The sequence below is a fragment of the Haematobia irritans genome, chromosome 4 (genome assembly GCF_050003625.1).
Source record: "Haematobia irritans isolate KBUSLIRL chromosome 4, ASM5000362v1, whole genome shotgun sequence".
NCBI classification, from domain to species: Eukaryota; Metazoa; Arthropoda; class Insecta; order Diptera; family Muscidae; genus Haematobia; species Haematobia irritans.
In genome coordinates, this window is record NC_134400.1 from 95,383,483 (window position 1) to 95,403,869 (window position 20,387).

General features: G+C 33.3%; 5 protein-coding genes and 1 long non-coding RNA gene across 8 annotated transcripts; 3 read left to right on the forward strand and 3 right to left on the reverse strand.

Moving 5' to 3' along the window:
- Window positions 1-146: 146 nt before the first annotated feature.
- Window positions 147-2,395, forward strand: Mul1 (Mitochondrial E3 ubiquitin protein ligase 1). The gene is made up of 4 exons (XM_075308569.1): window positions 147-466; window positions 525-694; window positions 764-1,385; window positions 2,103-2,395. The coding sequence occupies exons 1-4, from the start codon at window positions 362-364 to the stop codon at window positions 2,220-2,222; spliced, it is 1,017 nt and encodes a 338-aa protein (XP_075164684.1). The 5' UTR covers window positions 147-361; the 3' UTR covers window positions 2,223-2,395.
- LOC142237194 (FGGY carbohydrate kinase domain-containing protein) lies at window positions 2,251-8,779 on the reverse strand. Of its 2 annotated transcripts, XM_075308568.1 has the most exons (6): window positions 8,482-8,779; window positions 8,228-8,425; window positions 5,473-6,335; window positions 2,964-3,114; window positions 2,839-2,913; window positions 2,251-2,761 (listed from the first exon to the last, which is right to left on the reverse strand). In XM_075308568.1, the coding sequence occupies exons 2-6, from the start codon at window positions 8,408-8,410 to the stop codon at window positions 2,405-2,407; spliced, it is 1,629 nt and encodes a 542-aa protein (XP_075164683.1). In that variant the 5' UTR covers window positions 8,411-8,425; window positions 8,482-8,779; the 3' UTR covers window positions 2,251-2,404. The 2 variants fall into 2 exon arrangements, with proteins under 2 accessions (XP_075164683.1, XP_075164682.1); XM_075308567.1 differs by having other exon boundaries at window positions 8,228-8,779.
- Window positions 8,780-10,085: 1,306 nt separating this feature from the next.
- On the reverse strand, window positions 10,086-12,588 carry Vps33B (vacuolar protein sorting 33B). The gene is made up of 3 exons (XM_075308566.1): window positions 12,374-12,588; window positions 11,985-12,309; window positions 10,086-11,889 (listed from the first exon to the last, which is right to left on the reverse strand). Exons 1-3 carry the CDS (start codon window positions 12,532-12,534, stop codon window positions 10,366-10,368), a joined length of 2,010 nt encoding a protein of 669 aa, XP_075164681.1. The 5' UTR covers window positions 12,535-12,588; the 3' UTR covers window positions 10,086-10,365.
- Window positions 12,589-14,511: 1,923 nt separating this feature from the next.
- Window positions 14,512-15,538, forward strand: LOC142236298 (uncharacterized). The gene is made up of 3 exons (XR_012721980.1): window positions 14,512-14,792; window positions 14,857-14,955; window positions 15,021-15,538. It is a non-coding gene; the product is annotated as an uncharacterized LOC142236298 (long non-coding RNA).
- A 1,863-nt stretch (window positions 15,539-17,401) lies between these two features.
- Window positions 17,402-18,765, forward strand: Pop5 (POP5 ribonuclease P/MRP subunit). Of its 2 annotated transcripts, none has more exons than XM_075304926.1 (3): window positions 17,402-17,549; window positions 17,620-17,841; window positions 18,535-18,765. In XM_075304926.1, exons 2-3 carry the CDS (start codon window positions 17,623-17,625, stop codon window positions 18,709-18,711), a joined length of 396 nt encoding a protein of 131 aa, XP_075161041.1. In that variant the 5' UTR covers window positions 17,402-17,549; window positions 17,620-17,622; the 3' UTR covers window positions 18,712-18,765. The 2 variants fall into 2 exon arrangements, with proteins under 2 accessions (XP_075161041.1, XP_075161040.1); XM_075304925.1 differs by having other exon boundaries at window positions 17,405-17,549; window positions 17,604-17,841.
- Papst2 (adenosine 3'-phospho 5'-phosphosulfate transporter 2) lies at window positions 18,697-20,256 on the reverse strand (the record flags this gene model as incomplete). Its single annotated transcript, XM_075304924.1, is given in 3 exon segments — window positions 18,697-19,275; window positions 19,336-19,517; window positions 19,571-20,256. Coding segments are annotated over 3 exon segments (1,043 nt in total), but the record flags the coding sequence as incomplete, so codon positions are not given.
- Between the last annotated feature and the right edge of the window lie 131 nt (window positions 20,257-20,387).

Here is a 20,387-nt window from a genome sequence, read left to right on the forward strand (position 1 = left end):
TGCATCAACGCACGGATTGACGCATGGTGTGTAAAGCTGCAAGCATTGTGCGACATCTATACGGTTGACATTTGTAGAAGAGAAATTTTCGTCCTCTTGTTTTCGTAATACTCTCTGCTTGCACTGTTGCTCTGGATAGTCCATACAAATGTTGTATCCAGTACTAAAAGAAAACAGTCCTACTGTCTTCCGGATAAACTTATAGTCTGGACGGCGCATAACTTCGACAATGACCCTCGTCACATGGAATTCACCCAGCTGATTACCAGAACAACAGTTTCTTTTTACCTCTCAATCCAATTCTAGAAATTTGATAACAGTGCTGGCTCTGAGAAAGAATCTATTTGAAAATATTTAAAAAATGGAATTTATTCATGAAGGTGTTGCACTAGGCGTGGATTTACTAATATTGGGGCTTTGCGTGAAGGAGTATATCAGCTACAAAAAAAATGTTCAACTCTTAAAGGTAAAAGGAATCACTAAATTTTTTAGTTATCCCCTTATCAAACTAACTGAATTTATAGCATGCCCCACAATTGGCCATAGATAGTGATTTAAAGAGATATGTTGCCCAACAAAAAGACAGAAAGGTTCCATATGCAGTAATTCGAGGAACTGTATCACCTATTGGTGTTCCAATGCGAAGTGTCATGTCACCATCGGTCACCGGAGTTCTGCAAGTCATAAAATTAAAGTAGGATATATAGTAGTTCAATAGAAACTTTTAACATATAAGTTATAAAAAATCGTTTTATCCTTACAGTGAACATCGTGTTGCAAGGGGGTTCGCTGGCTTCTGGTCAGAGCAACGAAAACTTATTCACGTCTCCTCAAATGAAATGCCTTTCGAGTTGCGCAACAACGATGCTGGCGTCGAAATTGTTGATGCACTTTCGGCAGAAGTTCTTGACATGGATGTCGTCTATGATAACTACGAACCATCGTCGCTTTCTTTCTTCGATCATATTTTTGGGTTCTTTTCTGGTGTCCGGCAAAAAGGTCTCCAGACCACAGAGGAAGTACTACGAGATGGAAGTTTTATAACTGCTATAGGAGAACTGGAAATGGATGGGAAAACCTTACGTTTACAGCCTTCGCCCATGGGGCCACTCTTCCTAACCACGGCAACAAAATCAACTCTAATTAAAAAATTCGAAGAAGCGAAAAATTCAATGCTTTTTAAAATTTTGGTATGTGGAACAATCGGAGCAGTTTTGATAGGTGTCGTTGGCCGCAAGTTATATTTAAAGAAAAAGCAAGAACGAGATGAACGCCGCATACGGGAAACATTGGAGAAAGAGCGAAAGGAGCGTCGTGCAAAATCTAGACCAATAAATTTAAGTCAAGACCAACTATGTGTAGTGTGCAATATAAATCCTAAGGAGGTAAGATAAAATCTCTTCCGTTAGCGTCTTTTTGTTTCGTAAATCGTACATCTACACCTAAGTCGTGTGGTTAATAATAACTCGCTATAAATCATCTGCAAAGTTTTTCTTAGCCATTTTCTGCAAATACAATTTCCTTAAAATAGGACTAAAAATCAAATGCAATATTTCACGGCTAAGGCACTAGTTCTGCCAAAAAAAAAATATCTCGAAATAACCTGATATGAATGAGTTGATGATATTTGTTTCATACAAAATGCAGATACCTAATAAAACAATTACAATTACCAGTGTGGTAGAAAACTCTACAAAATGCAGATACCTTTTTCCAAATAAAACAATTACAATTACCAGTGTGGTAGAAAACTACTGATTTCTGGGACTTTTGTCCTTTGAAAATGAATCAATGGTTAACGAGCATGGTAAAAATAGGACCGCAGCATTTTGCATAGGCTTTAAGCAAGTCCCTTTCTTCATGGTGTACCAAATGCTTTCCTTTCAACTGAAACTTGAGAATCATCTAATTCAAACGAAAGTGTCCTCTTCAAAACAGGAAAATCATCTAAAACTATGTCAATTTTTTATTTGGAAAAAAAATATTTTAGTGCAGGCATAACATCTTATATAATGTTGCAAATACGTAATGTTCTATATTGAAAATAGTGAATTAAGCAGGGTATTTTAATGTTTAAATTATATTGTCTCCGTACATTTCAGGTCATCATTTTACCTTGTGGTCATGTCTGTATCTGTGAAGATTGTTCGGAAAAAATCAAAATGACTTGCCCAGTATGTCGCGGTAAAATAAATACTCGAGCCGCTGCCTTTATATCATAAGATCGCTATAATTTCAGCAAGGCTTAAATAATAGAATAAACTTAATCTCAATTTATTTATACATAAATTAAACTGTACATAGGAAAAGACAATGTAAGCAATGTAGTCAAATTTACGTACAATATTTTAATTATGAAATAAATTACAATGTGTTTAGTGGTAATAACAAATAATTTGAAGTTTCACATCATTATATCCTTATATTTACGTTGATCATTTAACATCTCCAGAAAAACTTGATATTTACAGTCATGGTATTGCTTTGTGGAGAATTGTGGTTTTATCATTTTTCCATTGCCACCCATTGCTGCGGAAGCATCCTCCAGATTCTGATAAACTTTTGCAGCACACGCTCCCAACATTGAAGAACCGACCAAAACCATTTCTTGCTCATCTGGTATAAGGGCTGGAAGGTGACATATATCGGCATGATTTTGAACGTACAAAGAGTTTTTGGCTAGGCCACCACAAAATAATAAGGTTTGAACTGGAGCTCGTTGCTGCTTCACCAGGCTTTCTATAATATGCCGAGTACCATACTATACAATACAATAATGAAAAATTGTTCATTCATTTATTACAGATGGGTAGTATAAATGTGTGCTTAGAAACTTGCCGCTAACGATTGAACAAAAGCCAAATATATTATTCCCAACGATTCTTCATCCACATTCATATTGAGACCTGAAATCTAAACGGGGTTTAGGGATATCGTTAAAATTCCATTAAATTCACACCAACCATTCCCTTTAAATTGGGATCTCCTATGGGCGATCGATTCCCATGAAAATCAGGCCAAACATGTACATCTGCTGTTAAATAACATGGATCGTCTAGACCTTTTTCTTTGGCAATTTGCTTAACTTTTCGATTTAGGTAAGTATATATATGTCTAGAAGCAATGGGTATAAAATGATTATATGATAAATATTTTCAATTTCCATTAATTTTGTAATATAAAGCCAATAAGGCCAAATAAAAAATGTACTACTTGACTGAAGCCTAAGTAAAGATACATAAAAAAGCAAATGCGTAAATTTTTACTTGAATAACTTATTTGTGATATTATTATGCAGATTTAAGATAATTTGCAATTGAGTGTCACTTAAAAAACATGTACATACCCAACACAATAATTTCCAAAATGTGAATGCAGTAAAGAATTGAGTACATTTTCTACAACTATATATACAATGTCGAATATTAACTATATGCTTTGCAAGTTGCTATAAGCAGATACGCTAACGCAATTTTATATCTGTATTTTTTAAATATGTAGATATAAACTTTGTAAAATCTTTGTTCAACATTTGCCAAATATCGATGCATCTATAAATAGGCTAAAAAAATTAAGTGTAATCAAGCGCCACAAAAATGTACCGCAGGACTGAATCTTATGTACTTAATAATAACTTTATTATCTGTGGTGTTGTTGTTGTGATTTTTATAAATTCGGAATTGAGTTGCCCCAGTAGGCAAATTTTTGTTCGAGTACCTTAATGTCATGTTTTTAATATATAGCGCCAACTACTCTGACATGACTAAAAATTGAAATTCTGCCATTTAGATCGATATGTTTGTTTGTAACGTTTTGACGAATTATGTGTTTGTCTTCTAATAAAAAATGTGGATACCCAGCAAAAACTCTCATTACCCGGTAATCTTGTAGGTAAGCCTATTTAAAAATTAATAACCACTTATTAATTGGCATCGCTTCGGATTACATTTACATACGCATGTCCTAGGAGGAAAGTACTTCCCCCCAGGCATACTTTCGGCCATAAAATAAGTAGTGCATTTAAAGCATATAATCACCTAATATGTAAAGACTTACACCAAAGCTTGCAAAATAGCCACTTATTGTCTCAGGCAACCAAATCTCGAAAATATTGATTTCTATTGCCGATTACAATGGATCAAAATATGGCGAGTGGTGCTGTAATTGGAGAACTACTTGAATAAAAATAGAATATTGTATAAAAAATCTAATAAATAATCTAAATAAGATTACACTCAAATTAATTTCACACTTAAAATAGAAATAAATGTAGGTTGTTTAAGGGAGTTGGATTCGTGAATTACGTTACAATATATCCAATAACCAATTCACATAAGGTTCGAAATCTACTAAAAGTGGATTTTAAGTCTCTTTTTATAAGACAAATGGCATTTGAAATTTAGTTTAAGCGCATTTTGGAAGTGTAATGTCAATGAGGTATAAGAAAGCATTTATTTAAAACATAATGTGATAATGTCATTAAACACAATTATTATGAAATATTTGTGATAAAAAATTCTTAACGGAAAAATTTTCAGAATTGCCTTTATATTACATATTCTTTTTGATTTTTTATGTAAGTGCTCGATTATGTGAATAATTATATTAACTACAACTGCCTAAAAATTTGAGAATAACAATTCGAAAATTACCGAGAAGTATTTATTTTTGTCATTACAATTTATTCATTATAACTCGCTGTAATGCAACGTGTAATGACAGCTTTACTCCTGGTAATGTCAATCGTAATGAGATGTGGTTACCTAGTTTTTGCTGGGTATATACGTGAATCTATCGCACAAGAATTCAAAAATTAAATTTTAAAATTTTACCCAAAAGGTTCCAAGAACAGAAATAGTTTTTTTATATATTCGAATCCTCTAGTACTCTGTAAAACTCCCAAATGGAATCAAAAACAATTTTGTTTGCTGTTATGTCTTAATTTGGGAAAATTAGATTTTTGTTCAAATATGAGGCTTATTCGTATTGCTTTTGTTGGTCAGTTTTTTTGGGAAATCGGGTTTAAAATATAGCAGATAAGTTTTATTATTTTAGCAAAGAGTGACTGATTTCCTTTTTGAGCGGACTTTTTGCTAATAGAGATAATTCTGCTGCGACTACTAACAAAGTTCCTTGAATACAGGATATCGGTTTTTCGCCATGCTATGTTTAGTTTGCATACATGTGTTATAAGTTTAGTTTTTGCTTTAATTGCGTACAGCTCTTATTGTATCTCGCTAACACTCCTTTATGTTGATGGTTTATGATCATCATAAAATATTAACATTTTATTAGAAGCATTTTATGATAGCAAATTTAGCCGGTTAGTAAAGATTTCATCATTACATTGTGAGCACAAACCAAAGACATGTTACACAAATAGACATGTTACTCTGCAGTTTTCTCTTATAACCTCACTATTGCTCAGAAAAAAGTTAATGGTCATATTAATGGTTAAAATAGTTTACTTACTCATTCTCATTTAGCTTCATTTTAATGTGCATGTACTGTGGATGAGCTTTAATCACATAATCCAACAGCAAACCCGCGGCACTTTGTCCACCTTCGTTGAGATAGTAGCCAGGTATAATGGCACTACGATAAGGACCCCAAACGCCTTGAGCCCAACAAGGTTCCCGCGTTAAGCTCATATGACACGTTGAAGTACCACAAATCATAGCCATTTTCCCTTCCAGTTCACAATTGTACTCCGTGGACTTGCAACCAAACATACCCAATGCTCCCGCATGGGCATCAATAAGAGAGGTTCCCACAATAGTACCAGGAAGTAAGTTCATCTCTTGGGCTGCCTTTTCCGTTAGCCCCCCACCAACTGGTGTTCCCGGTTCTTGTATAATGCTTCCAATAATTTCAGCATTGTTTCCAAGTAATTCTTCTAAACCGATTTCTTTGAAAAACTCTTGATTCCACGACATATTTTCAGCGTCATAATTCCATTTACAAACGACAGAACATAATGATCGAGAATCTGAACCTGTTGCTCGCCAGGTTAAAAAGTCTGGCAAATCGAATGCTCTCCACATTTTGGAGAACGTGGAAATGAAGCAGTTGTTCTTAAGCCACAATAGTTTTGGCAATTCCATTTCTAGCGACACTTGGCCTCCTACATACTTTAAAATATCATGTTTTGTAGCATTGATATGATCAGTTTCTTTGTGAGCCCTATGGTCCATCCATAAAATTATATTTTGTTCGGCTTCACGGTTTTTACTCACAGAAAGAGGTTCTCCATTTTCTCCCAATATTACCAAAGAACAAGTCGCATCGAATGATATTGCGACAATTTCTTCCTTCGGAACATCATTTGTAACATCCTGCAATGTAAAATTTAAATTTGAGTATTCTCTGGTGTGTTTATTGAACTTAAAAAATGTATGTTTTATTCAACATAGGAAAACTACGACTGGGCTGATTTTATGTTCCCTCCACAATAGACTGCGTATAAAATTCTAAAGAAAGTCGGCCTCAAACGAGTTAATTTAAGTTAAGTTTATGTTTGTTTATTTATAGTTTCATATACAAAAGATTACAATCTCATAAATACAGTATGTTATTCATGATGATTAACAACAATATTTAGGATATCATAAACGAAATAAGGTTTAATAACATTACCCAGCAAAATCTCTAATTACGCGGCAATCTTGTAGGTAATCCCAATCAAAAAGAAATAACCACTTATAAATTGGAATCGCTTCGGATTACATTTACATACGCATGTCCTACGAGGAAAGTATTTCACCCCAGGCATACCTTCGGCCATGAAATAAGTAGTGCATTTAGAGCATATGTTCACCTAATATGTAATCACTTATTTGTAGATATACAAAAGTTTGTAAAATAACCACTTATTGACTTTGGTAACCAAATCTCGAAAATAATGAATTCACTTGCCGATTACATTTGATCAAAATACGGCGAGTAATGCTGTAAGATGAACAATACTTGAGTAGGAACGAATATTGTAGAAATAGAAAATCAAAAAAAAATATATAGTTGTCTTTAATAAGATTTTTAAAATGAAATTGGATAAAAGACCGAGGGTATCTTGTTATTTTCTTATAAGAAAAGTCATTTCTTTCGACTTGCGATTCCGAATATTATAACATGGGGTAATGTATTCATCTAAGTAAAATTAAACGCGAACTAAATTCACGCTTAAAATGGAAATAAAAGTTGGTTGTTTAAGGGAGTTGGATTCGTGAAATACTTTATAATATACCTAATAAAGTATTTATTTAATATATAATATGGTAAGGTTATGTATTTAAAACACAATTATTATGAAATATTTATGAAGAATACTCCTAAATGAAAAATCTTCAGAATTATCGTTACATTAAATATTCTTTTTCATATAATTTTTATATTTTATTAAGTTATTAACAGCCAACTGCATTACATTTTGAGGATTATCAAATATTTATTATTGTCATTATATGTTAGTCATTATAACTCACCGCAATGTAATGACACTTTTACTACTGGTAATGCAAATTGTAATGATATGTGGTTACCTAGTTTTTGCTGGGTAATTAGATATAAAAAGAAAAACCTAATAAAAACGAAAGCGAAAATAATTTAACAATAAAAAATTCAAAATCGATGTAAACAAAAGTCAGACTGATCCAAATAAACCACTTTCGTCATGAATGCCTTTATATATCTATTGCCATGTTTCTGTTCGAACGAAACCCCATTCGAAAGAAAGGCAGTCAATCGAATTCAAATGAATTTGGGTTATTGTATTTTCGAAAAATCGTTTCGTTTGTATGAGAATACATTGATAATCAAAATTAAGTATTTTCAATTTATTTCATTCAAATGTTAACAATGTTTTGACTTTTTCTTGACAGAAATATGAAGGGACTTGACTTATTATTATTATTAACCGCTCTTATTCAACTTTGGTACACTGTGCTTCTCAATAGTATCCCTTAATTATCCAACATATCACCCATAGTTCTTCGGATATTGTTGTTTTACATATATTGACATATTAAAAGATCGTGTTCTATGATATCCCTTATGTCTGCAAAACATCACTCCATTAAAAGTACAATTAAATCGTGCTTCGAACGATTACCATATAGACTACTTACTTTTAGATTTTTCTCTTTTACCCAAACCCATAAACATATACACAAACCATTTATCCATATACGAAAGGAGAGGCGGTGAGATAGACTCTCGCTATGTGACTTACCTTAACACAAAAACAAACAGCATTCCATATATCGTCAGATGATTGCTCGAAATATTCATGTTCTGGGTTCCAAATGCGTATATTTCGAACAGATTGTTTCAGAACTTTACCATCAGATGTTATCAAAGCGGCTCTTGCTGATGATGTACCCACATCAACGCCAACAAAATATATTTTAGGCATTTTTTGATGCGTTCTCTTAAAATTTTTCGTGACAAGTGATCAAGTCTAAATTATTTCGAACAAATAAATACCTCAGACAATCGTTGCGTTGTTACCTTATCGCCTTCGCTTACAATTAGAATTCAAAAATATTAGAATTGGTCGAGGACAGACAAAAACCACCATGCACGGCTAATATGTGGAGATTCGAATTCGAGAGTAACTGTCGCAGCAAATGTTTTTAAAATCACACTCCCTCCCGACAATTATCTTATCATTGTAGTAACAAAAATTTAACAACGTCTATTTTGAGTACTAGTGTCTTAAATGCACCGTGAATGTCATAATATATACAAGAGCGACAACGAGTGTAGATGCCACTAGTTATGGTTCTTTTGAGATTTATTTATAATTTTTCAATTCATTCTCTTCCTCTTTTGTTGTAGTTCGTTTTATAAGCTCAGCATTGAATGAGTAAAACCAGATTATTTGATACGTTGGTGGTGGTCTATATTTCATTCATCGATTCTTACCTACCCACTTGACCACATTTGTCGTAAACATGATTTTGCAGCTTTTCCCTTCAATGAATAGTTTTGAATCTATTTAACCAATGTGTAGTTCACTTTTATAAACTCAGTTTATTCGTTTTTGCCCGATTTTAATAAATTAGCCCTCATTTATTAACCTATTTTTTTATAGAATTTGGTACAAAGTAATCACTATTACTTCCCTTCTGCAAAATATCATTCCTATAAAAATGTTTTTGTATTAAATCATTGATAGGTTGTATATTTCGATTGGAGTGTAAGGGTGGGTATTAAGTTCGAGTTTAGCCGCTAAAATGGCCATTTTTCACGATTAGTTTCTTAATTAATCTACTTTAAGGAATACAAACTTTGTGAAAATTTGCTTTGGGCTATTCCCCATCAAGTTATAATAAAATTTGCAACAAATATGTATAATTTTATGCATTTTTTACTGATTTAGTTTTCACTTTAGCGGCTAAACTCGAACTTAATACCCACCTTAAATAATTACAAGACGCAAATTGGATTAAATACGAGAATATTATCGCCTTATTAATTATTTAAATAAAAAATAATAATAATTCAATATGAACTAAACTTTATACTCGTCCACCAAACCTGGTGAAGGTTTGGACAAGTGGGTTTATTTGAGCACATGTGTACTTGTACTTTATTGCATCTTCAAGATTCGTTTATAAGCAACACACATAAACATTTCTACGCGCTTTTTTGGTTATTTGCTTAGGCGATCAATTCTCATCCGAATGAGAACGAACAAATTCCAAAGCTCCAAATGGGTATTTTACAAACATACACATTTTGGTTTAATATACATATGAGGGCGGTATGATAAGTTTTCTACTGTCTTTATATATCTTTCGAATCGCGCAATTCAGGTTTAAAGTTTCACGAACGACATATTCCGCTACTTGTGTTGTGTTAACGGTCCGTTAAGGGGAACTTTTGGGGATAGTTCCCTTAATAAGAAGTTAGGTGCCTAAGTATATACGGCCGTAAGTTCTGCTAGTTACTGTCATTGGTAATTCGGAATTGTTACGTAATTGGCATTTATCTGCTACGTATTTCTGCCGCCGTGTATTGAGCATTTTGGCTGAGAGTTTGGTGGCGGATAACCCATCCCGAAAACACTTTTTACAAGAATTCAATTTGATTTTGGTTACGTCTTTATTTTTGTTATGTACATTCTTTAGTGACATACAAATATATAAAAATATTGACTTTAATTTTTGCATCGTTAATAAACGATATTAAATTTTGATAAACTATATACAATATAAAAAATATTAGCAGTTATAAGAAAAAAATAACTATTACAAATAAATATCGAGCATTGTCATAAAACATTACTGTGAAATTGAGTTTTTCGTACGTTCATATCAATATGACGAAAAAGGAACATGATCGCTTTGATTGATAATACCAATACTAAAAAGCCCCAGCTATTAAATCAGCTCCCGTTACAATAGAATCCGAAGCAACAATAATCTGAGATTCTGTCAATTTAGAAACTAAATTGCAAGCAGCAATTTCAGCGTATGTTATTCCACCCACAACATACACAAGTATTTTGCGATTTACCAATGGTAGTACATCTTTTATATTTCCTTGTTTCACGCTCTGGTTATACGACTTCAATGATTGGCCATTGATTTGTATTTGATCAATCATTGACAATTTCGATACAAAATCATCAGTGCTTAACGACTTCAGTAAGAACGAAGACAATTGTGCAATAAGCGGTATATAGAGACGGTTAAATACATAACTTGGACATGACGACGTATTTGTACCCGTGGCTGAGGCTGTCGTAGAGATTGAAGATGCTGATCCCACAGATACATTATCTAATTCGTCAGCACCTCCACCTGTAGAGACCATAAGTTTCAAACGATTTGCATTTGCTTGAAATGATGTTTGATGGAATTTTTGTATGTTCAAAGGAATATTGGAAAGTAATTTTGTCGCAGTCTTATTAAGGGGTGCGGATGTGAAAGCAATATTGTCGTCCACTATAGTTGGCAGAAATCCAATTTTTGCTAAGTTTTGGAAAACTGATAAATATTTTATACCAAAATAATTGCAATAGTTTCGTATAAATTGTGATAATTCATCATTCGTTATACCAGCACAAATATGAAATAAACATAACAAACGCAAAGTGTTAAATTTATGACCGTCGCTAGTTAACAACTCATCTATGTCAGCAATGATTTTTTTACGTGATACGTTGTTCAAAATATCCTCTTCCAGAGTCTGAACCCGCCTGTAGTTTGAACCCAACATTTCTATAACCTTTTCACTGGCATTTAAATGACGTAAAAGTTTAGTTTTCAAGTCTGTTACTTTAGGTAATCTACGATTGACGTAATCGTGCATTTCATCCAATTTCATATTATTGAGCTTTTGCAGTTCCATGCTTATTGATTTGGCCTGTTGGCGTATTTGACTACTAGCAGCGGCAAAATGTTTATAACGATTATCTGCATAGATCTCATCATGGGTACAATTCAAACGAATCGATGCAGGTTTAACATTTCTTTGTTCCGAATTGGTAGATGGCTTTTCTCTATCTTTCTTCGGATTTATCGTGAATATTGGCAATTTTTCTCGCTTTATTTTGTTTTCGTTTAAATCCAATTCAAGTATACCAGCATTTGAGTTGAAAACCTCTATCAGAAGGCCGGAATATATAGCTGGTGTAAGTAGGGGTGATGCAAAGTCTTTGTCGCGATCAACTATTAACATAGCAGAAAAGCCGACGGCATTGTCTTCGGTTGATTTTTTGGGTAAAGTTCCTAAATTATTCAATATTTTTAAGATGTTTTCCGAATGCACACCATAGGTCATAATGAAATTTGGACGACCGCAAAGAATATGAAGAACGCGCAAACTTTGTGCTATTGGTGGTATCAGCGAACAGTCTGATCTCATAAAGGCTGAAGAGAAAACCTAGATAAGTGAAACAAATATTGACAATAAGACGATATAAGTATATAGAATTTATGAAATGATTTTTTGTAGAGTTTCATAAATAGTTTACTCACATTCGGTACCTCCATACTTAATACACTTTCGTCCAAATGGATAAAATCCCAGTTATATTTGTGCAGCCCAACAACTCCATAGAGACCCTCATATTCCAACATTTGGGCGAAATATGCAAAACAAGATGGAACACAAATCACATGGTAAAACTTAAATGTCACATCCTCAGACCTTGTCCCAGCATTCCAAAGTGTTTTGATTTGTTCCATGACAAGTTTTAAAACGGATAAATCACTGCGTATCATGTACAATTGAACTTGATCCTGGGAACGTGTGACAACATTGCTAGAATCAAGTTTGAAAATCCGTTGTATTCCTTTTAGTCTGTAAATAATGGATGCAATTATATTGATAGACAAATGAATAGAAGTAGAAATTCATGGCTCACTTCAACCAAGATGCAGAACATATATGTTCCAAAGGCTTGATGAGATTTGCCTCTATTATTAAATCCTTTTTTCCGGGTATAGAGCATAATATTGTCTGCAATTTTTCCTGAGCAACCAATTGGAAACCTTGCAATTTCTTGTCTAAACTGGTAGATTCCATATTCCGCTTAGAAATAACACTGAATTATGATCTGACAGCTGACATTTTTCTTTAAACAGCTGTTATTTTCCGAAAAAACATTGCATGCCACAAACTCAGGGTACACTTTATAAATGTACAGTGCCACAAACATAGTTGAACATAAGCATAGTAATACGCGGTATGCGCTTTACAGACTATCAGTTATTCCGGACGGAATGTCGGTGTTTGTTAAGAATCTTACAGTGTGTCGGATCGATACGACTTGTCGGCGATGACTAAATAATCGGTAAATGTGTTATCGATCCCATAAACATGCAGCAGTATCGATTATGCCTTTGGACTTAACTTATAATGTGCTCAATATATGGGATATGTTCGACACGAGCACTGTCGTCTGTAAAGCGCATAATGCGCTTTAAATAGATGAGTTACCACTTCGAATCGCAGCACATCCATCCACATTATAAACAAAGACTTCTCTTCCATCCAATAATAATAGCTTAGCACTAAGCTTATCAGCATTAATTATCTTGTATTTCGAAATCAAGCCATCCTTTAAAAGGCCGCGACAGGCAGCATTAAGATTACCAGCTACCGATGAGTAGTGGTCATTGAGGAAGACCCTATCACTAGGATTAGTATTCACATCGGATGTCTCACTATCCTCTACGACCTCTTCAATAATATCGCGTCTCCTCAAGTTCCGACTTTTGAAGTATGCACTCTTGATTTTATCTCGTATAAATACATTGCTGAACCTCACCAATATCTGTCTTTTTTTTGTCGATGTAGCAGATATGACCTATATCTTGCCCGGAAACAGGAATGTTAAAAAAATTTACCCAATGCAACCACAATACTAACGAGGTTATCAATGCCATCAGGAAGTCCTCGAATCACCAAGTCATAGCGATTAATTTTCCGGTGCAAAGCATGAATCTCTGTATCATATGTAGACATTTTAGAAGCAACAAAAGCTGCGTTATCATTAACCATTTTTTTTGCACTCAGTAATGTCGCTTTTTAACTCATTAAAACAAGTATCCATTTTCATGAACAATTTTAAGCGAAATAACTATGTTTTCAGTACTTCATTATCGATTTTATTTAAATAAATTATAAGAAGCTACACTGCCAGCATTTCAAAGTTCCATTTCATCCTCATCGCTACCACAGACTCGTAAATGTCACCACAACCATCGCGAACTGTGATGGGGGAAGCATATCAAAAAGTACAAAATGTACATGAAAGTATTTTGCCATCACTACTGTTAGAAGAGCCATTTTATTTTTCGTGAAACGCCAAGCGCAACCAGCTTGTTATATTTTATTTAAATAAAAACGAAAATAAAGTTCTGAAAACATAGATGGGGCTGTTTTCTTTTTGCACTGGATGCAACATTTGTATGGGATATCCAGAACATCGTTGCACTGGTGTTCTATCCAGAACATATCATCAGTGCAAGTAGCGCCGATGTTGCCAGATTGTATTTTGATAAAGTGACGCTTCTTTGACTCACAATAGCAATTTATTGTGACTATTTTATTGAAAAACATGAAATTCAAAGTGATAAAGTGTCATAAATAATCGCAGAAGTAAATATTTATTACTAATTGGAGCATTTCATACATAAAAATGCAATATTTCACTTCTTTTCTGTGATTGTTTTTAAACAGCTGATGACAGTGTTGCATATTTTTGGAGATGTCCTGGATAAACGAGTACTCTGTTTTATTTTAGTCCTTAACTGCTTAGCATATCCAGTGCTAAAAGAAAACAGCCCTGATATTACGCTTAAAATTGTGAAAGGTATATGGTGAACAATTTTCGACTTTCCAAATAGAATAAAGTGATCGTTTTTCAAATATTTTTCCAGGAACGCTGTCTCCATCGAAAATAAACAAACTGGCTGATAGACGCTGCAATATGTAACTTCCCAATAAACACAGTATGAGCGTTTTTCAAATGCAACAACTTTTCAGTTTGAGGGTAAATATAATTTTCAACATAAATTCAACATGACTTGAAATAGCTCATCTTCAATACATCTTCAAATTGTTTGCGAATTACTTCCAATTTGCCAAAATGTTGACGAAATCTTTGAAAAGGTGTTGAAGATAATATGAGAAAACTTTGACAAAACACTACCCTAAAATGCAACGAAAAAACCATGTGGTTTTCAATACTTATTTGTGCAACGAAGTTCGTGGTCAATTGCAAGAAATGAAAAAAATGGAAAATTTTAGACAAATAACCAAATAGTTTATAAAAATAGGTAAGTGAAAATAAAAAATGAAATAAAACTTTAAGAAAGTCACTAAATGTATATCTCTTTGTAGAAAACTAAAATTATGGATTCTACGTTCTTGAAAACAATAAATAGCTGACTAATGAAAAAATGGTGGACTGGAACTGCTTCAAATAGTTTATAATAATTGGTACGTCAATATGAAAAATTAAATCAGCACTTTAAAGAAGTCACTAAATTTATATCTCTTTGCAGAAAACTAAAATCTTTGGATGCTACATTCTTGCAAACAATAAAAAGCTGACCAATGAAAAATGAGTGGCTTATCGACAAGAAAAAGTTTCCAGAAACATTACAAGTGCAACCAATTAAAATTGTTAAAAACAACAAATTGTTGAAATCAACAACTTCTGGATGAAAATGTGCATCACATCGTCAGTTTAATTCATATGCTATTATCAGTTTAAAATGGATATTTTGTGAATTCGTTCTGCTGGAAATCAATTCTAACACGCGGTCCAGTACGTTCCTAATTTAAAATTGCCCGCATGTTAATAAATTGTAATGCTGTTTTATGACACCAAAAGGAAGGAAAACGAATTATCAATGCAAAAGTGTTTACTAATAATGTTTAAGATATTTAAAGTTTTGTTGTTTGTTTTTTTTTTGTTCTTATTTGTTGATATGTTTAATAAGATTATTATTTATCAATTGGTATTGTAGTGTATTATGTAGTGTAGTGTATTAAATTATACAAAATTCATAAGATTTTGGCTTTGACTTTCAATTTGAAGTGGGGATATCATTCATACAAATTTAGGTTGAAAAGTATTTGCAACGATGTTAATTTTGAATTTGACTCGCATCGAAAATTGTTTGACAAATTATTGAGTAGCGATGCATTTCAATTTGAGGACAACACTTGAGATATTATTGCCAATGTGTTGAATTTCACTGTTGAGGGTAATGTCTGTTTTTTGTTGAGAACGCGATTTTCTCAACAATTTCTCAACTTGAATATTACCCTAATCCTTTGAAAAAATGTTTGAAAAATTGTTGAAATTTTGCATTTTTCAAACGTTTGTGTTTATTGGGTTGCTACTTAAAACTCAACATCATTATTTTATTAATGCAAAAAATTATGTTAAATGTGATGAGATAAACCGAAAAATGTTATATTTATAAGAAATTATAAATGTTTAATCAAATCAATAAACATCTACACAATCGTGTTTTACTTGACCACAATGATTCTTCTACAATTACCTTAAAATGTACTTTTTCTGATAGTTTGCAGGGGTTCTTATTGGCGTCCTTCGAAATTGATCTAAATAGGCACCTAATAATTGCACTGATGAGAAACTTTTTCGTAGTAACTTGGCGTGGTACAACTACTCAATAGTGACGGCGCTTTTCCGACGAGTTTTTGATAGCGTATATGATTGTTTTGGACGTAGTGGGGATTCTCAGAAGCGCCCCCAAATTCAAAAAATGTTGGCAGGGTAGTTGCGCTTGGTGTTTCAGAAAATATAAAATGGCTCTTGTAACAATAGTGAAAATACTTTCATGTACATTTTATACTTTTTCATACGTTTCTCCATCACAGTTGGGGATTGTTGCAGTGTCACGAGTCTGTGGTAGCGATGAGGATGAAATGGAACTTTGAAATGCTGGCAGGGATGTGGGATTTGCCTCGATATCGACGAACAAGAAAAGAGTAGGTCCAACGTCAAGCAAGACATATTAATTAATAACTATTACCCTGCCAGCATTTCAAAGTTCCATTTCAACCTCATCGTTACCACAGACTCGTAAATGTCACTTCAACCATCATGAAAAGGTACATCAAAAAGTACATGCAAGTAATTTGCCATCCCTACTGTTAAAAAAGCCATTTTTTTTGTGAAACGCCAAGCGCAACCCGCTTGTTATATTTTAATTAAATAAAAACGAAAATAAAGTTCTGAAAACATAGATTATACGCTTAAAATTGTGAAAGGTATATTGGTGAACAATTTGGTGATTTTCCAAATGGAATAAAGTGATTGTTTTTCAGATATTTTACAGACACGCTGCCTCCATGTAATAACAACTCTGGTTGATAGACGCAGCAACATGTAACTCGCTACTTGTAACTCAACATCATCATTAATGCCAAAAATTATGTTGAATGTAATGTGATAGTGGTATAAATGTTATATTTTTAAGAATTTGTAAATGTTTAATCAAATTAATAAATATCTAAACAAACGTGTTTTACTCGACCACAATGATTCTTTTACAACTATCTTAAAATGCACTTTTTCTGATTGTTTGGAGGGTCCCTTATTGGCGTCGTTCTAAATTGATCTATAAAGGCACCTAATAATTGCACTCATGCGAAACATTTTTGTAGTAACTTGGCGTGGTACAACTTCTCAATAGTGACGGCGCTTTTCCGACGAGTTTTTGATGTCGTATATGATTGTTTTCGACGTAGTGGGGATTCTCAAAAGAGTCCCCAAATTCAAAAAATGTTGGCAGGGTAATATGCCTTGAACGTTTTCTTTTGTGAAATTCAAATTACTTGTTTTATTTTGTCATGGAAAAACACGATATATTCCACAATGTGAAGGGACCTTTTGTTTATACGCAAATAGCTGTCTACGATTAGTGACATTTGCTTTGGAAAATTCCACATGTAAACAAACAACAGTTGCAAACGACTAAGAGAATATCCTTTATTTTGGGCTGGGAGCGAACTAAAATAAACGGACAAACGGCAATGGTCCGCATAAAGAATCGGTGAATATTGCAAATGTATTGTTATACCTTGTTTTTATTTAATGTCCATTCTAGTTATATTGTCGTACAGATTATGCCTAAAAATGATATCCAAATGCTCTTTCTGAAGGAACAAACACTGGCAAAATGTGTACTGTCTCACGTCCAAAAGTACTATGGCATATATGGTGTGGGTTTGCTGGAACATGGATTTCGTGTCAAGTATTGCAATGAAAGAACGAAAATAGCAATTTTCCGTTGTTCACATTACTCGTACCGATTTGTGACAAGCATATTACCATTCATAACTGGGGTAAGACAACATAAAAAAGTTATTTATACAATATTTTAATTATAGTAGTTGATTTCTTTCCAATATTCGTAATGATACAAACTATTGTACTTATTAATGGAGAAGTGACAATATAAGATATCTTTTATTGTCCAATGGTTTTGGTCATATTGGCAAGTTTTAGTCATTCAAAAAAGGATATTAAATTAAGATGATTATGATTAAAAAATCGAAACATTAGAGCCAATATAATCCTGAACTTGGCCAATGTCAAAATGGAATGAAATGAATGTGACGAAGATTTTTACTTGAAATTCTGGAATTTAGGGTAGCTCATTCAATAAAGTTTTTATGCGATCATTTTTTCGGTACCTTGATGGCGAACGGTACCTCCTCTTGATTAATATCTCTGCTTTGGTTATGTGTATTCGTTTTTTATGTTAACTTAAGGTGAGTACTAAGTTCGAGTTAGCTGCTAAAATTAAAAATAAATCAGTAAGAGAGTAATTATAGCTCCTTGATGCAAATTTTAATATAACTGTATGGGGAATAGCCAAAAGGAAGTTTTAATAAAGTTTATATACTTTAAAATGGATTAAAAAAACGTAATCGTGAAAAATGGCGACTTTAGCGACTAAACTCGAATTTAATACCCACATTAAGGTGTTAAAAGCAATATCAACAAAGGAATGAAGTGCATTTTATGTTTTTCAGATTGGAGATGTTCAAGCTAAATTCCGAACAATTTATACTGGAGCCACAATTATGCAATGCAACAAATATATAATAAGGCATCAACAAACCTTTTTGGACAAAATGGTGGGCCAAATTGATTCCGTCAAAGAAAGGCAGGAAATGATTAAACGAGTTATGGAATTCGATTTAAGTTAACATAAAGTGAATTATATTTTTATTAAAAATAGCAATAATTTTTATTAAAACCTATTTACTATTTTATCGTCATTAATATCTTAACGAATATCCCCATGTTCCGATAATTTCAAATAGCAGATTTTTACTTTCTATAACTTGTGAATTCTTGCGCAGGATGACTTAAATCTATTTTGTATTCATACTTCCTATAGAAGTGAATGTTAGTGTGAAGTTTTTTTTTTATCCAAATCAAAATTTTTGCGTTTGCAATTATAGGAACATGGAAGGACTACTTAAAATTACATTTGGTATGTATATAGCTTGTACTAGAAACATAGCGGAAATTAAACAAAAAACAAAATAATTTCGCTAAATTCCATTACAATCTCTATTGCTTAATATACAGTTCAAACATCTACTAGATATTTATGGGAAATAGATGTTCGGCCAACTTCTAACATACCCATTGCCGCTAACATATGTTTACACTTTTGCTTAATTTCGCTAAATGTTAGTTTATGTTTCTTGCTGTATACATTAAGGTATATGCCCAACACAACTACCAATCCCGACCACACATATCTGAAAGAGAAACATGTCACCAATGTTAATATGATTCCGAAGTATATGTAAATGACTTACTGTATTGTAAAGGGTTTACTGAAGAAAATGAATGATATAGCTATCGTCACAGCTTTTCGAGCAGTTGTCACTGTTGCCGCTACAGGAGCGCCGCTACTTCTGACTAGGGCTAAAACGAAGTGAATACCAAGGTATCCAGAGAGACTGAATAGGAAACCGTAACCGAAAGATTCTCGAGGATGCTGAAAAAATATTGGGTTAAATTCAAGTCATTCATAAATATGTGATCTCTTACTTGAAGGCAAAAAGCAAAGTCATTGAAGAAATTTCCTGTAACCATCATAATAACGAATAAATACACAAATCCTAGACCATATGAATACAGTACGACTTCTGAACTTTGGGCTTTGTATTCTTTCATTGCTTTTTCCTGGACATTGCCTATAGCAGCATCACAAAGAAGTGCACAAGATATCAAAGCAACACCAAATACATTGAAATTTGGAGAAATCTGAGAATCAGCTAATGTAAACCATGCCAAACCAATGCACATGGCAAGAGCAGCAGCAAAATCCAATAAGCCGTAACGTTTACCCTGTATCAATATGCTGCCTATCATTACCGGTATCAGTTTGCAACATTTGAATATCACTTGTGTTGGGTAATTGAGATATCCCAAACTTGAGTTAGACAAACCCATCGTTCCCAGTGTAAGACCGGCGAGAATAAAATACGTTCCCATGGGTATATTCCTTTGCATGGCTGGCACACCAATTCGCTTAGCTTCAATTGCACGCTCTAGCAAACCAAAGCAAATGTAATATCCAAACTGAATAAGAGTGAGAAACCATCCATAAGATTTGAATTCTTCCTCGGTGAAAATTAATTCTTGGAGGTAACCATAGAGTAAATAAAGAACAAATACTCCGGCACAACTAAGAAGGAATTGAGTTGTTTTATTGTAGTATGTTAATTCGAAACATAGTATTCTCATTTCAGGAGGATCGACATTTATTGAGGATTTGCGGTTTTGAGAAGCACCATTAATTTATTTGCAACGTCAAATCACTTCAACACCGTATAAATCCTTTGTTACGTTTTTATAAGAGCAG

Bases quoted from the DNA above. Each gene is read 5' to 3' on its own strand.
- Mul1 (XM_075308569.1), top strand. From the start codon at position 362: ATGGAATTTATTCATGAAGGTGTTGCACTAGGCGTGGATTTACTAATA. The intron at 695-763 runs GTAGGATATATA...TTATCCTTACAG, and splicing joins CTGCAAGTCATAAAATTAAA to TGAACATCGTGTTGCAAGGG. The intron at 1,386-2,102 runs GTAAGATAAAAT...CGTACATTTCAG, and splicing joins GCAATATAAATCCTAAGGAG to GTCATCATTTTACCTTGTGG.
- LOC142237194 (XM_075308568.1), bottom strand. From the start codon at position 8,410: ATGCCTAAAATATATTTTGTTGGCGTTGATGTGGGTACATCATCAGCA. The intron at 6,336-8,227 runs GTAAGTCACATA...TTTACATTGCAG, and splicing joins CTGTTTGTTTTTGTGTTAAG to GATGTTACAAATGATGTTCC. The intron at 3,115-5,472 runs GTAAGTAAACTA...CATTGCTTCTAG, and splicing joins ATGAAGCTAAATGAGAATGA to ACATATATATACTTACCTAA.
- Vps33B (XM_075308566.1), bottom strand. From the start codon at position 12,534: ATGGAATCTACCAGTTTAGACAAGAAATTGCAAGGTTTCCAATTGGTT. The intron at 12,310-12,373 runs GTGAGCCATGAA...CATTATTTACAG, and splicing joins TGTTCTGCATCTTGGTTGAA to ACTAAAAGGAATACAACGGA. The intron at 11,890-11,984 runs GTGAGTAAACTA...TCACTTATCTAG, and splicing joins TAAGTATGGAGGTACCGAAT to GTTTTCTCTTCAGCCTTTAT.
- Pop5 (XM_075304925.1), top strand. From the start codon at position 17,530: ATGGTCCGCATAAAGAATCG. The intron at 17,550-17,603 runs GTGAATATTGCA...TGTCCATTCTAG, and splicing joins ATGGTCCGCATAAAGAATCG to TTATATTGTCGTACAGATTA. The intron at 17,842-18,534 runs GTAAGACAACAT...TATGTTTTTCAG, and splicing joins TATTACCATTCATAACTGGG to ATTGGAGATGTTCAAGCTAA.